The sequence below is a fragment of the Sphaeramia orbicularis genome, chromosome 21 (assembly GCF_902148855.1).
Source record: "Sphaeramia orbicularis chromosome 21, fSphaOr1.1, whole genome shotgun sequence".
Lineage (NCBI taxonomy): Eukaryota > Metazoa > Chordata > Actinopteri > Kurtiformes > Apogonidae > Sphaeramia > Sphaeramia orbicularis.
Window position 1 is genome coordinate 26,357,469 of NC_043977.1, and position 16,351 is coordinate 26,373,819.

Genomic DNA, 16,351 nt, shown 5'->3' on the forward strand with positions numbered 1-16,351 from the left:
GCAAAAAATTAAAATCTTGTGCATTTTTCTCATTTCTAGTCAAAAGATCTCATCACACTTAAAATAAGACATAATCACCTAAAGAGTAACTTTTCAGTGAGATATAAGAACTTATTTTTAGACAATAGATCTTGAAAATTGTATTTCAAGAAGTCTTACCTTAGACTTATAGTCCTAATTAAAATCAAGTTCAAATAAAATGCAGGATATAATATCTGAGAGGGCATATCTTGATTGACCCGATCATGTGACCGCATGCGTTACTACGCTTCAACCTGCCCAGACACTGGAGACAAGACCGAACAGAGAATGGAAAGATTTTTTTGCCTGCCTGGCCCTGCTAAAACATCTCCAAGAGAAAAATGTCTCTGTTCTGAATGTCTGGGGTCACCAGAAATTTCTGATGTTAAAATGGAGTCACGAGCCAAAAAAGGTTGGGAACCACTGCTATAAAGGGTTAAAATACAGCAGTCAAATTTTAACAAGTCCACATGAAGATTCCAATAAGTTGCTTTCAGCTGCAACAGTGAAACAATAATGTATACAGGAGCACAGTAGGAAAAAAAAAACTACAAGAATACCAAGTGTCTTGGCTGCTTTTATCTCAGATTTCTGTGCAGTTACAGTTGGACGCTGCTGTGTGGCTGATGTAACATGTGATCTCATGGCACGAGCCTGAGACACAGCCACCACAAATACTCTCATGTATAAAACTGTGATGATAATGAAGGGGGTGAAAAATGTGGTAATCAGGTCAACGACTCCATCAGCAAAATTAAAAATAACAAAACCCACTTTCTGACTACAGTATTTTAGCATCATGTGAATCAGGCTGCAGTATCTTAAGAGTAACAATGTATTTCATGGATTTTCTAAACCATGGGTAGAAAAAGGCATAGATGACAGGGTTTAGGCAGGAGTTAAAATACAAGAGCCAGACAACAACAGGTGAGGACGAACTACTGTCTTCAATATCCTGACCTATGAGTGAAGGAGAGTAATATGGACAGAAACAAACTAAAAACACAAGCACTACAACACCAAGAGTCCTAGCTGCTTTCATTTCCGATTTTTTAGCTTTCACAGTCACTGAACGCTGCAGTGTAACAGATGTAATGTGGGACTGCATGGAACGGGCCTGAGACACAGCCGCCATGAATACTCTGACGTACAAAACTATAATAACAGTAATGGGGCTGATAAAGGTAAAAACTAAATCGACTGTTCCAGTTATGTGGTTCAGAATCACTACGCACTCTCCATAACAGGAGTTATGTCCGTCAGGTTGTCTCAGAAAGTCCTTTAAAATCAAGCTGTTGTAAATAACAGAACAGATCCAACACAGAGTCACACAGAGTTTTGTTCTGTCCACAGTGACTCTGGTTGTGTAGTGGAGTGGGTCACAAATAGCTAAATAACGATCAATTGATATAAGCACCATATTTCCAACTGAAGAGGATGTAATGATAAAATCTACAATATAATACAAAGCACACATTAAGTTGCCCAAGAACCAGCAGGCTTCTGTTAACAAGATCTCAACCGGCATCAGCAGGAGACCTACAAGGAAGTCTGAGACAGCCAGGGAGAGGAGGAGGAGGTTGGTGGGGCTGTGAAGCTGCCTGTGGAAAAATGATATTATAACATGTGACACAATGTGTACTAACAGAATCAGAATATTATAAAATACAAAGATTTCTATTTTGTTCGTTGCATTGTAAATGTTTCAGAGAGTTTTTCTTTGCCTGAAGTGGGAGATAGAGATGATGACCAGTAGGTTAAGAAACACAGTGAGCAGTGAGATGAAGGACAGGATAGTGTAGGAGAGCAAGGCATCGGACTGGGATGGCGTCGGTCTTCTGCAGGAGCTGTTGAGGAGTAATGGAAAGCAGTGCTCTGTCTCCTCCAGGGTCTCCATCACTTGAGGGAGAAAAGACAGTTTGAGTCAAAAATTTCGGTCAGATATCTGTTTTATTTTGCCTCTCCATTTCATCTCCTCATACTTTAAGCTCTTCCATTGCCATTTTTCCCCACAGAAAACAATGAAGTCCCTCCCCTGCACTGTATGTGTGGTCATCTTCATATTAGTCTTCATCACATCCTTCCTCATATTTAAAAAAAAAAATGTGCATGAATATTTAGATTGCTCTGATTTATTTGAATTGGAGGCTGCAGTGAAAAGATGGATTGAACAATCTATATTATAAAAGGGAAATGGACTCTGTATGTGTGTCTTGGGCATCACACAAACTCTAGAAAGAGCTGACTGCTGCAGTTTGGCATATTTATGTATTTTTGGTCAAGGAAGAGACCAGCAAAAACAGCAAGTTGATAGGACCAATATTTTGGGAGATATTAGTAATGTTGGAATACAACAGCCTTGCAATTACATTGCTATGCCCAGAATCATAGAATCATAGAATTGAAGTGGGTTACCTAGCAACAGATAAACAATAGGGCCACGTTGCCATGGTGTCAAATTTCATGTACAGAAACAGACATGCCAGCTGAGAGGTTATTCAACTGAAAATGCCAGTGGAATTTACCAACAAAGTGTAGACTAACTAAATATAGACCTTTCCCAAAAGTCAGCTCTCCCCAACAGAAAAACTACCACATCTAGAACCCGTGGTTCCCCACAGGTCAACGCGCTAGTACTAAATAATAATAATAATAATAAAAATATTTATTTGTATAGCACTTTTCAGAGCATAAAGAAGACAGTCACACACAAAGAACATACTGTGTGTTTATTAATTGTTGTTTTGAAGTAGGGATGCAAATTATCGATTAATTCATTAATCATTAGTTGCTGGATCTTATCGATCGATTAACGATTAATTGATAAGCGGCAATTTTCCTGAGAACCTGAACTTCTTTTTCAATACGGTCTATAAGAACAAAAGCTAAATATTGTTTATATACTTCATGAAAAAAGCATGTCGTATTCCTTTATGATTGATTTATTGAACCATTGGATACAGTCAGTGTTTCCTGTGGAATTCATCTGTTGATGTGGCGGTGTTTAATGGGGGGCTGCACGCGAGTGCGTCTCGCCGGTGGGTGGGTACATGCACGTGTGTTTCGTCGGTGGGGTGGGGGTGGGGGGTTGCTCGGCCGCACACGCGCAGTTCGGCCAGGGGATGCGCGCTTGTTGGTTGGTAACCGTGCGTGTGCATGTGTCACTTTCCGTCCTACTTGGAATACTAAGGGGGTACGGGGCGGTGCAGTCTGTGCCCCCGCAGAAGTGAAAGTGAAACTTTTCACTCATTTACTGTTTCCCCACCTCCTGAAGCTTTGCAAATGCATTACATACCTGTGGCCCCAATCAGGAGCCTGAGGGATGTTTTCAACTTCTGTCTCACTGACCGTGGACTAGACCAACCTCCAGGGAAAACGCTCCGATACTGACCCCACATTTGTGCGTGTGTTTAGTTGGGGGTGCACCGCTCCCACAAACAGACAGGCCAGTCTGTGTTTCACTCCATCATGTCCATAGAGACATTCTAACTCATCAGCGCCATGATCTGGTTCGATGACTGGCTATCCCAGCCGCGGCGTCACAGCGCAGACAAACCAGCAGCCTTCGGACAGATGTGGACAGGTAGACAAGGGCAATTAACCGACAATTAATAATTTAATCGAGCAAATTCTTATCGACAATTAATTGTTATACGACTAATTGTTTACATCCCTATTTTGAATCCGGGATTTTGCACTTTGCTGATCACTATATTGGTTTTGAACCAGTATGGGGATGGGGGGTGGGGCTGTCCTGGTCTTCTTGATGTCCATCAGCTGGCATACCTCTTGAAAGATTTGTGTCACAAAGTTCCATCCCTGGTCACTGTGGAGATCCTCTGGGGCCTCAAAATGGCAGAACATCTCCTCAGCCACCCTCTCTGCTTTTGTGGTGACACTCTGATCAGGGACTGCACATGCCTCCGACCTCAAGGTGAAGTAATCCATGGCCGTCAAGATGTAACAGTTACCCTGGTCAGTGACAGGAAAGGGGTCCAGGATACTCTCACTGATCCTCTCCATGGGTGCCCCCACCTGGTGCTGCTGGTGCTACACTGAAAAAATGCCAAAATAAGAAAGATAATTTTACAATCAGTGGTGATAAATCACTTAAGAAAGGTTAAATGGAGAGAAAAATTCATTTGGGAACTGACACAAAAGTAGGACTGGGTCTTTATGGGTTAATGCCATGGATGAACAGACCTCTATAATTTTAATGATGCACTTCTACTAATGGTCATTGTCATTTGTCTGTGTTGTGTGGCTTTTCATGTGATCTACAGATGACCAGACATCTTATCTGTCCTCCTCTTTTGACATTTTGGATATTTTTTTCATTACTTATTTCATTTTCCTTGCATCATCAAGCACAGAAAAACTAACACAAAGAAAAACTTCACTTTGACTTACACACACACACACATACACACACACCTACGCACACACACACACACACACACACACACACACACACACACACAGAGACATCTTTTCTGCCTAAGTGACCTTAAACCCATGATAATAGTTTTGTTAGACACATTAAACAAAACAAACACAGTTAATGGAGCTCTAATGTTATGATGTTGTCAAGGAGTCCGTTCACACTTTTTTTTCTGTATTGTTGTTGGAAGGCAAACTCCAGTCTCAATGGAATGAAGTCTGTCAGAGGTGTGAAGAAAAACACCTGGTTACCAGCATCAAAACACATGATGTAAAATCTGCACACCTTCAAATGACGCAAACTCTATCAAGAGACATAAAGTGAAACATTAGATTATAATATGTATTATGTCTTTAATTCAACTGAACCTTTAGGCACCTCAAATTTCATTGATACAGTGACAATAATAACATTATATTCTTTTCATTCTTTTTTTTTTTATCTCCATAATGAGTTAATTCATGCTCAAAGTTCAAATTACTACAGTGATACGTATTCATGCTTAGGTTTAATTCTTGTTGATCCAGCTTGCAGTGATTTTAAGTATATGCTACTAAAATAAAAAATGAACAATATGGCGTTAAAACCACAGCATGTACTTCTGATCATTTTCACTTTGACATGTGTAATCAAGTTTGGCAGCTGCAATGTTCCCAGTAAACATAAAATAAACGCACTTTTGTTTCTTTTTTGACTCCAACCAATTCTGTATCTTAAAAATATATTCACAGTCTCCCTCCAGTTTAACTCACCTTTAGGCAGTGACCTCCAGCAGATTTTCTCTGTCTTTGGATGGCACAAACATTTACATTTTACATTTTTATTTAGTTTACACATTTTATTTATTTATTTATTTATTTAATAACACCGGGTTCTCCCTTCTTTTTATTGAAAAGATAAACAACAAATGACAATGACCATTAGTAGAAGTGCATCATTAAAATGATAGAGATCTGTTGTTCATCCATGACATTAAGTCATACATATATTTAACCTCTCTTTAGTGATTTATTGCCATTTATTCATATTATCCTCTGTATTTTTTATTTTCTCAGTATAAAGCATGAATTTTCCTATATTTCATTTATTGATAATGTAGATGTTCGTTAAAGCTCAGATTAAAGGTGAGGGTTATATCAGTAACAGAAAACTGAAGAAAAAGTGACTTTTTCAGGAAATCTTTCAATAACTGAACATAAACCCAGTGTCTCCATTCACTATCATTGATCCAACTCCATGGGTTTTATTGGTCAGTCAGTGTTGTAGAAGATAATGGTGTGTCCACGGTAACTACAGGGCCTCTGAACATCCAAATGGGTCATATCTGATGACCATGAAAAGATGACAAACTGTATTTTACCTTGATTATTTACATGTATTGATAGGATTAATGGATCAACAGGTATTAAACAGTTTAGATCAGTAGATGGTTTTGGTCGGTGATGGATGTTTGGGTCTTTATGGGTTAAAGGGAAACTATGCCTGGATTCAGACTCCTCAGTTGTTTTATTTACGTGCTCAGCTGTGTTGATGGTGAAATCCTTTCTTCTTTCACTTGGTCAAACTGAATAAGAAGAGGATGGAATTAATGTTAGAGTAAAGGCTGTGCTGTGAACCGTGAACCACAGCCAGTTACTCAGCATAGCGTTGCCTTTCACCAGGGTTCAGAGTTTGAAAATAGTGTACAATATATAAACGATAAACTGTCACTAATAACCTGTTTAAAATATCTTCTCTGATAAAGCAGCTGCTAATCACACAGTCTGTCACTCTGTGTCCTCCACTCTTGCCTTCCAACATGGCAGCGTATCTGTTTACTTCTGGTATTGATGACGTAGGTGGCATCGGTCTATAGGGCCACAGCTGAAAATCCAACATAACAGTTGTTTAAGATTTACATTTATACAAATGCCCTGCGATGAACTGGCGACTTGTCCAGGGTGTACCCCGCCTTCACCCCTATGTAGCTGGGATAGGCTCCAAGCAACCCCCGTGACCCTAGTGAGGATAAAGCGGGTTCAGAAAATGAATGAATTTATACAAATGCTAACACATACCAAAGAAAACAGAATTTACAACATAAATACAGGAAATACACTCGATAATTTGAAAGATGATGATATCTTATTAACTTTGCGCTGGAATTGCTAGATCAGCTGCAATAGAAATGAATGGGTTCCTACGGCGTTACGCTTGATGTAGGAACTATCGACCCCTCTAGAACCCAGAAGTAGGTGCATATTTTGTCCGCCTTTTTTTACAGTGGGAGTCTATGGAAGTGTCGTGAATCTGATATATATCAAAGACTCTGACCCTGGCGCGCACTGCTCAGTCACACAACGTGTGTGTGTGTGTGTGTGTGTGTGTGAGAGAGAGAGAGAGAGAGAGAGAGAGAGACAGAGTAGATCTGAATGACAGCCGTCAGGTGTCATTCAGATCATCCAGGTACAGGTTGCAGAGTTTATCACCATGAAAAGGCCGTCCAAGCCCTCAGTTGCACAATTTCAAAGAGAAAAGAAGGCAGGAAAGAAAGCCAATTATAGAGGTATCGAATCTTTTATAACATAAAAAAACATTTGATGTTACTAGTTACAGCTAGCTGATTTGAAACAAAGCAAAGTTAGCTAATAATGCCACTGATTATGCTGAGAGTAGGGTTGCCACCTGTCTGACAAAAACCTGTACATATCGATGACATGACATACCACAGCCCACCTTCATGAACAAAAATGTCCCGTAGACATCCAACCGATGCAACAGAATTGTGTTTTGACTGACTGACTTGACTTCTTCCCTGGAGTCTCTGTGCTTTATCGCCTCACAGGTTTTCCCAGGATCATCACAGGTTTTCCCTGGATCATCTCTGAACCTGCTGCTGTGGTCCTGCCTCTCTCCTCCTTCGTCATCATCACTCACTTATCCATATAGTTATGATAGTGTTTATTATATAGTTCCATAGATGTTCTAGTTCAGTTATCTGTGCATCAACTGCATCCATGTGCCTCGTGAACACATTTTGCCTAATTTTTTCAATCAGAGAGGCTGAAGTGAGAGTTGGGGGTACTTAAAAATCTATATTTCAGGGGGTACTCCACTGTAAAAAGTTTGAGAACCACTGCTCTACATTACACATGTCCACCTTCAGAAAAGCCCATGCTTCCTGTTCCTTTTCCTGTGTGAACATGGGGACAGCTGTGGTCCTAGAAGGTAAGGCTGATGCGCCCTTGAGCAAAGCACCATTTGTTTTTGTTTAATGACTAATATTGGTTGCTGTTGTGTTTTTGTTTTGTTCTTTTATTAACTGGTGCTCTGAATCAAATTCCCCTCAGGACAATAAAGATACCTTGAACCCATTTCAGTCAGCTGTTGATTCAAGTATTGCATAATCCCCAGAATATTGCATTACAGTTCATTTTCAGTACTTTCCTGCTACCATGCTGTGTTTTTGACCTCTTTTGGAATGCAGTAATTCCACTTCACAGGGAAAAAATACGGTGATATCCTGCAAGCAAATTGTTGCGCTTACCTCTTAGATATAATCTATAGAGTTTATTGATTAGAAACCTTAAACTAGAAGAGGAGGGTTACTCAGGATTGAGTGCTGTTGGACAAAATCTATGTATTTCTTCAAGTGCTGATATTTAGTGTGGATCATTTATTATATTACAAAAATGTTTAGAGGATAAAACAGGGAGAAGGAATAGGGGCAGATTGTGTTTCATGTAGTATTATTATTGTGTACTTACAAGTAAACATTCATAAAATGGGTATCTCTGCAAACAAACTGAAGTAAAAGAAGTATTTAGGTGTACGGAAAAATGCTAAATTTAACGTGTCACTGGAGTGGGAGGAGGCAGAGTTATTGAACAGATAGTGTAGATAAAAGCTGCTTCTGGTCTCCTGCTCTACCAGCTGGAGGGCACATGGAGCCAAACAGAGGAACTGAGCTCTGTTTTCCACACCTCTTTAATGCGTCCTGTACAAAGACAGTGCGTCCTTACTTTACAAGTATTCTCATTTACATTGTGCTGTCCTGCATCGCTCTGTTCACCACAGCTCTCAACCTGTTGGTTATCATCTCTATTTCCCACTACAAGTAATATTTTATGTGATTTTTTAAGTCCTTGTCATCTATATTTTATTGAATCTTGAATTGTATGAAAATGACAAAAGTCTCTAAATGTTTTCTTTGTTTTTCAGATACTGATTTTATCTCCTGGAATGAAAACTGATGTTTTTTCTTTCTCTCCCCAGGCAGCTTCAAACCCCCACCAACCTCCTCCTCCTCTCTCTGGCTGTCTCTGATTTCTTTGTGGGTCTGCTCATGTCCTTTCAGATTGCCTTTATAGATGGATGCTGGTATCTTAGTGATCTAACATGTATTATTACTTATGTTTTAGATTACATTATTACATCTGCTTCTATAGGAACAATGGTTCTCATATCAATTGACCGTTATGTGGCCATATGTGACCCTCTGCATTATTCAACTAAAGTCAGTCCAAAAAGAGTTAAACTATGTGTTTTTCTGTGTTGGCTCTGTTCTGTACTCAGTCACAGTTCACGCCTTAAGGATAACCTGGAAGAACCAGGCCGGTATAACTCCTGCATTGGAGAGTGTGTAGTTGTTATTAATTATGTTGCAGGAATTGTTGATCTTATTTTGTCTTTTCTTGGTCCTTTTACTGTTATTATTTTTTTGTACATGAGGGTATTTGTGGTGGTTGTGTCTCAGGTCCGTGCCATGCGATCACATGTTGCATCTGTCAAAGTCCAGGGTTCACTGAGGGGAATTATCAAGAAATCTGAGCTGAAAGCAGCCAGGACTCTGGGTGTTGTTGTACTTGTGTTTCTAATATGTGTCTGTCCATATTTCTTTGTCATCATCACAGGCCAGGACACCTTACTCAGTCCTTCATCTGCAGCTTTTGTGATATACCTTTTCTATTTTAACTCCTGTCTAAACCCTGTGATCTATACATATTTTTATCCCTGGCTCAGAAAATGTCTTAGACTCATTTTTTCACTTCAGATTCTGCAGCCTGGCTCCAGTCAGATCAGTATACTGTAGAGAAAGTCTGTAGACTGACTGAGAGGAAAACTTGAGACACATTAAAAAACTGAAATATCTGTGAATATATAAAAATAAACTTTTATAGAATGGTATGGGTAACATTTAATTATAAAATCAATTAATCATATCCATCCATTATTCAGTATTTATTTCATGAAAGCACATAATAATTATATGGATTTGTGGAATCCCTGGAAAAAAAATCATGTTTTTTTCTGTATAATATGTGCAATACATTTTTTTTTAACTTAAGTAAATGTTAAAATTAGCTGAGCATTAAACAGCATGTAGTTTCACCCTGTTTTTCAGAAAATAATCTGATCTAAATGTTAGATGAGCTGAGAATAAATGATGGTAGTATCATGCACAAATGAAACCAGTGTGACACGTTGTATGACTTTTTTTTTTTTTATTGTCGTCAGTTGGTCATCCATTCATCTGTCCAAAAACTTTGGCATGCACTGATAGGTCAGGTCACTGGGGGCAGTAGTGTGCCTGATAAGTCAGGCCGAGGGTTTAAGTGCACACACATTATGTTACATGTTATTATAATGATTTGTTTTCCTTTCGAGTATAGATATGTCACCAACATTTTTAACCTGCTAAGACCCAGCTATGGGTTTTCCACATTTGTGGACAAGAATTTCACAACTTTATACAAAAAAAGAAAAAAGAAAAGAAAACTGTCCACCACAAAGAATATTTCATTAAATATTTAAAAACTGCATCTGAAAAAACTGTTGCATCATGATTTTTCCAATATGAGCACTTATTTAATAAAAAACAAAAAAAGCTTGTACTTTGCTGACATTTCCTGGGTCTTAGGAGGTTAAGTCATTGAAGTATATGTATAATATAGTATAGTATAATAATTGTAATACTACTATAATAACTAGTCATTCCTCAGGAATTATAGTCATAGTGGCAGACTGCTGCAAGCACACAGACTACAGTGGTAAAATACAACACTATGAAGAAGAGTATCATAGCTGCTATGATCATACACTGTTATTGATTATTATTTATCATCACTAATGACAGTAGTAACAGATCACTGTTGACTATTTTGCATATAAATTTGAGTCGTCATAGGACACACCTTTGTACAGTCTTTGATAGTGCATGCCCTGGTGCCACATATCTATTTGTGATGAATATATATATGTACTGAGATTACACTGGTTTTGTTTCTAATACATAATGTGTACATACCAACAGGAATATTTATGGAAATATATTGCAGATTTGAATTCTAGGTCCATATGTCTTGAAAAATGATGCAGAGACCCTCACACATAAATGCATCAGTGTACCACAAAAATAAGTGGATTAATTTGTAGAGCATCCACATCCTCTACAACAGGATACCGAAAGAAACAAGGAGCCAAGGTTATAAATAAAAATGATTTGAAATGCTGCCATAGCTCTTGATATGTTTGGGGGTTTTAAAAAAAAAGTCAAAGTATATTTATAATAATTATATTGTTATAAAATAATAAAACCAAATATAAGTTCTCCTCCACCATATGGTCTTCACTCAGCATTCCCCACATAGTAATAAATACAATAAATAATAAAGCACAATAAAAGACCATGGTGATGAATCTGGACATGTCTGTTGAATGTAGTTATCTTCCTCTTTATATCTCAAAATAATAGCCTGATTCTGCATAGAAAGCATTAATAAATATCAGATGTCACAGACAGGTAAATGTTGATGGAGAAAGCTCACACACCCCTGCCACAAGGGGATCCTGGGCTGAATTCACAACCAGTCACAGCAGGTTACCCTGGTTACTCTGTGAGTAACCAAGTTCATCAGGGAGTCTATAGGCCTGAACAGTGACATTCAGCGGAGTAGAACCCAGGCTCATTTCAGAGGTTCTTCTTCTCATTTCTTCAGACTGAGGTTTAAAAGATACAAGAAAACTACTTAGGAGACAAATGATTTTACAAGATAAAGAGCTAAAGCCTACAGTGTAAACTACACAAGCTGAATGTTCTAAAGTGGCCAAGTGAAAGTTCACGTCAGTTCAACAGAAAATTTGTGGCTGGACTTGGAAAAAGGCTGTTCACACCTATACACTGTAATAAGTGTTTCAGAAGCAAACTTAAAATTTTAAAGACTTATTTTTCCCAATAAATCGATTTATTTTGCAGGGTTCTCATGCGTCCTGGAAAACCTGGAAAAGGATTGATCAATTTTCTAGTCATGGAAAACATATGGAAAACTAGAAAAGCACTTGGAGAGCGCAGACCTCCGCCGAGGCAGATCAGTCCCCCCCCCCCCAATGACCACCAAATCAGAGCGGAGCATCACAGAACGTCAGCCAATGAGAGTGCAGCGTCACAGAACATCAACCAATCAGAGCGTAGTGTCACAGAACATCAGCCAATGAGAGTGCAGCATCACAGAACGCCAGCCAATGAGAGCACAGTGTCACAGAATGACAGCCAATGAGAGCGCAGAATCACAGAACATCAGCTAATGCAAGCACAGCATCACAAAACACCAGCCAATCAGAGCACAGTGTCACAGAACGCCAGCCAATGAGAGCATAGGGTCACACAACCTGAGAGCCTGATCGTCAGTTTTTCTCTTTCCTGTTGTGCGGTTACACAGTTACAGCAAACATTTTTTGTAATAAATAACTTATATATACAAATGCAATGTAGAACATCACTTTCATCCAAATACATGCAGTACATTATTAATCAGTTCCTCCAGGATTTTGCGGGATTTTTTTTAATTATTATTATTATTGCGGCCTAAAATGCCTGATTTTGTGGCAGCTTTTCCAAAAAATTGTGGTGAAAGTTGCGGTGATTTGAGGCTTCTTTTATTGAAGTCACAGTAACATGGGCATTTGCAAATGACCTAGAACAGTCTTTTTTGAGTTTTTAGCCTAAAAAGCACCAGGAAGCCATGATTTTAAACAAAACAGGCTTTTTTTCATTCATTCATTTATTTGTTTTTGAGCAGAGGAAAAATTTAAACATTTTTTGTGAACAAGGAACTAATATCAGAGCAAATACATTAATAAAGATGATCAAGACAAAATAATAATCATGTATATGTATAAACAATAATCAATAGTCATGTACACTGGTAATAACAAAATAAATTCAACATGTACTGCTCAAAAAGGAGTAGAAAGAAGAAAACTGATTAAATCCCACCCCCATCTCACATTTATACAACACAACACATGACTTTTGCTTCTTTTATGACATAGTATATTTAGGGTTAGGGTTAGATGGGTTACATGCACACACACACACAGACAGGCACACAGGGCAGCCAAACTTGGGTTGCGTTCTATCTAACACATAAGAGTAAACATTAATATTAACACCAAGTTTAATGACTATTTTTATTTGTGAGCTCGTTTTTTAACTCCACACACAGACTTGCGCTCGCACTCCCTCACGCACACACACACACGCACAATCCACAGAAAGGAAAGCATGCCTCCACAGGTTCTTTCTTCTTCTCTTCTATTGCCTTATAGAGTATATCTGTCCTAACCTTGACCCTTTCAGCTCCTGCTGTTGTTCTGGATCCAACAGCCTCTGTCATTGGGACTTGTCTCGTCTGTCCTCTTCCAGTTTCAGCCGTTCTCTTTGCATGTTTTGCGGTTGAAAAGTGTCTGTGGACCGGCCACTTTCGCTCGTGTTCCATCCAGTGTTGGGCAAGCTACTTGGAAAATGTAGTGAGCTAAACTACCAGTTACTCTGCCATGAAAGAAGCTTCACTACACAGAAACTACCACCCATTCAAATGTAGCAAGATAAGTTACACAAACACCACAGAAGTAGCTCACTACATGTGAAGTTACTTTAAGTTGCGCCAACTTAACATTGCAATAAAGATAAGAAACTGCATGTTTAAATTACCAAATACATGCAAAGTCAATTCCACTGGGTTATCAATATGCCAGAGTAACTATAAGTACAGACCAAAGACCAAAAATTACTGTGCAATTACTGACATCTGCAGACCAGGATGTAGTTAACAATGCTCACTACGGTCCATTTGGAGTTCAAAGTCACGTGGAAGTCAAGGGCAGTAAACAGAATACTTTGGATGGCTGTGCAGGCAGGGGACTCACTAAAACCAGGCGTTTCACCCAGGGGTGGGGCTCTATGTCCTGCGCCACACACATCGTGGACATCGTGGACAGTGCACTTTTGAGTTTATCTGATTGGGTTTGAAGTGTGGAAGAGAATAATTTATTTAAGGTGAAATATGAACAAGGATGCATTGTCAACTTCAGATTTAAGAATTTTATTGAAACAAATGCTCAGAAACAACTGTAACCCTATGTTTGCCTCATGTTGAATACATTTACATTCATGCACCTGTTTGTGTGACCAGTAAAACTTAGAAACTCCTCCTGATGAAGTCAGGATCATTTTATAATAGTGATAAAATATCTCAAATGGATTTTTGGGTAAACTAAATAGAGTAGTCTGTCATGCCACTGTTTCTAAAACATGTTTTTCTGGACTACTTAAAAAGAAAAGAAAAGAAAAGAAAGAAAGAAAAAGAAAGAATTGAGAATATACCCACTTTTCCAGGGACTACTACACCACTGACAAACTGGTTCCTTTAGTGCAGTGTTTGTCAAACTGGGGGGGGTGAAGTCTTTCAGGGGGGTCATGGGATCAGTGCTGGGTGTGTTTTTGTTCTTCAGGTTAGAACATGTATCAGGTGGAACTAATGTTTTAGCGTTGGAGCACTCTGGACTCATTTTAGGGATGTACACCACACCAATCTACTGCCATGGTGATCTGTCACAAGACTAGACAGAGTTTAGGTTTGAACAAGGACTGGACTGGAAAAGACACATGGGACATGTTTGTGTTTTGGACCAGTTTGGGCTTTAATGTTCTGAGATGTGCAATGGACACAGGCTCACTGACCCACTGATAGTGGTCACATGTTCATCTGTGGAACCAACATGTTTGTTCTAAAAAAAACAAAAAAAGTAACTTTATTGTCATAGTTGTAGATAATTGCACATTTCCTATTTTTATTTGGAAAAAATATTGTCTCAGTGAGCAGTCTGGTTGAGTTTATTTAGCAAAAATCTAAGTTATTTTTCAGAGGGAATCCGGCTGTAGTGCTCTGGACTGTGGGTTTGGCGGCTCTGAAAAGAGCCTTTGTGCGGATCACTGTCCACATACCTCAGCCAACAACCATCGGATGTTCTGCACAACACCGGCTCCCACTGCATTCACGTGAACGCTGTCATCTGACAGGTATGTGGTGTGGGTCTCATTTCCAGCTCAGCCCCGCATGACGCGCCTGGTCCGCTCCATACCTTATCCACTGTCCGTTCACTGGTACCGGCCGCAACGACGCGGGAGGATGTCGGAGAACAGGAAGTGGGGAAAAGCTCCATCACTGCCCAGAGTTTGCTATGCGCAGGCACGGCGCTTCCAAGAATATGCACGACGACGTTCCAGTAGGACATGCCCACTCCGGGCAAAATGCTTGGTTTACAGTGAGTGCAGTGCAGACAGTGTGTGTGCCCCGTTCCAAACAATCTTGAGTGCTTGTGTCGTGGATTATATAATTACATTTTCTAGTCTACAGAGTGCATCTCCACTGTGTTAAACCACATAAAAATAGCATCTGTGGTCGTTACCACGCTACTTGATCAATAAAAGTGTTCAGCTACTGAAATGTTACTTGATTCAGGAAATAGTTACGTTACCGCCAAGCTACTGAAAATTGTAGTAAGTTACTAGCTTCGCTTCAAGTAGCGACACTGGTTCCACCACAATATTGCAGGCAGTGCAGAACATATACTTCCGCTTTTGTGTAACACATCTGGAAACTGACTTGCATGAACTTTGGCAGTGATATTTGTCAGTAAATATGAGTGTTTTGAATCGCACATGTCTTCATCTTCTCAACCGTCAACAAGGAAGTGAACGTGATGACGTACATGTACGTAGACAGGGGTGGGCGAAAGGGGGCTAAGGTGATTAGTCACATTTGCAGAACATTCGCAGTGATTGGACAAAATTGTAGCGCCACACAGAATTCGCGGTCATTGGTTTAATTTGCGTTAATAGTTGCGATCGCAACATCGCGAATTCCTGGAGGGACTAATAAACATAAGGACTTGATCTCACAAACAGAAATTGGAGGAGGCTGTGATATCATGTCCTGTTAGTTTAGGATGAACATCACAGTTACAGAAAAAAAATGTTTGTATTCATTTTTTTCTGCTCGTAAACTGCAATAAATGAGTTTTAATCATTTTTATCTGTGACCTTTTCCTTGACACATAAATTTACTCTCTGCCTGATTTTTAACATTTCTCTTATTATTGATTTAATGCTTTTATCTGATTTGAAACCCCTGTATAAAAATGTCACAGTTTAACAGCAGCAACACACAACAAGCAAGTGCAGAGAAAGACGGGTAGAAAAACAACAAATGAGTGAAAAATGAAATATAAAGAGAAAAAAAAGACATCTGGTATTTCTATAAATATTTATAAAAATCTAGATTTAAATATTTACAAATGTACATTGTATTTGCATATGTACATGGTGTTATGGGTGGGAGGGGTTGGCCATGATGGATGTCAGCTTGGCCAACATCCTTCTGTCCACTACCCATGGATGGAGTCCAGCAGGCAGGCTTAGACAGAGCCGGCTCTCTTAACTAGTTTATTCTGTCTCTGGCTGTACTGCTCACTCCCCAGCACAAAATCGCAAGTAGTACTACAAAGGCCACCACAGTATCATGAAATGTGTGGAGAAGAGCCCTGCCCACTCCAAAGGACCTCAGTCTC

The 16,351-nt window shown here is 39.3% G+C and overlaps 2 protein-coding genes across 2 annotated transcripts; one reads left to right on the forward strand and one right to left on the reverse strand.

The window, feature by feature from the left end:
- Positions 1–802: 802 nt before the first annotated feature.
- LOC115412659 (trace amine-associated receptor 13c-like) lies at positions 803–1,918 on the reverse strand. Its single transcript, XM_030125273.1, has 2 exons — positions 1,746–1,918; positions 803–1,622 (listed from the first exon to the last, which is right to left on the reverse strand). The coding sequence occupies exons 1-2, from the start codon at positions 1,916–1,918 to the stop codon at positions 803–805; spliced, it is 993 nt and encodes a 330-aa protein (XP_029981133.1).
- Positions 1,919–8,385: 6,467 nt separating this feature from the next.
- Positions 8,386–9,533, forward strand: LOC115412758 (trace amine-associated receptor 13c-like). Its single transcript, XM_030125404.1, has 2 exons — positions 8,386–8,558; positions 8,717–9,533. Exons 1-2 carry the CDS (start codon positions 8,386–8,388, stop codon positions 9,531–9,533), a joined length of 990 nt encoding a protein of 329 aa, XP_029981264.1.
- The last annotated feature ends 6,818 nt before the right edge of the window (positions 9,534–16,351 follow it).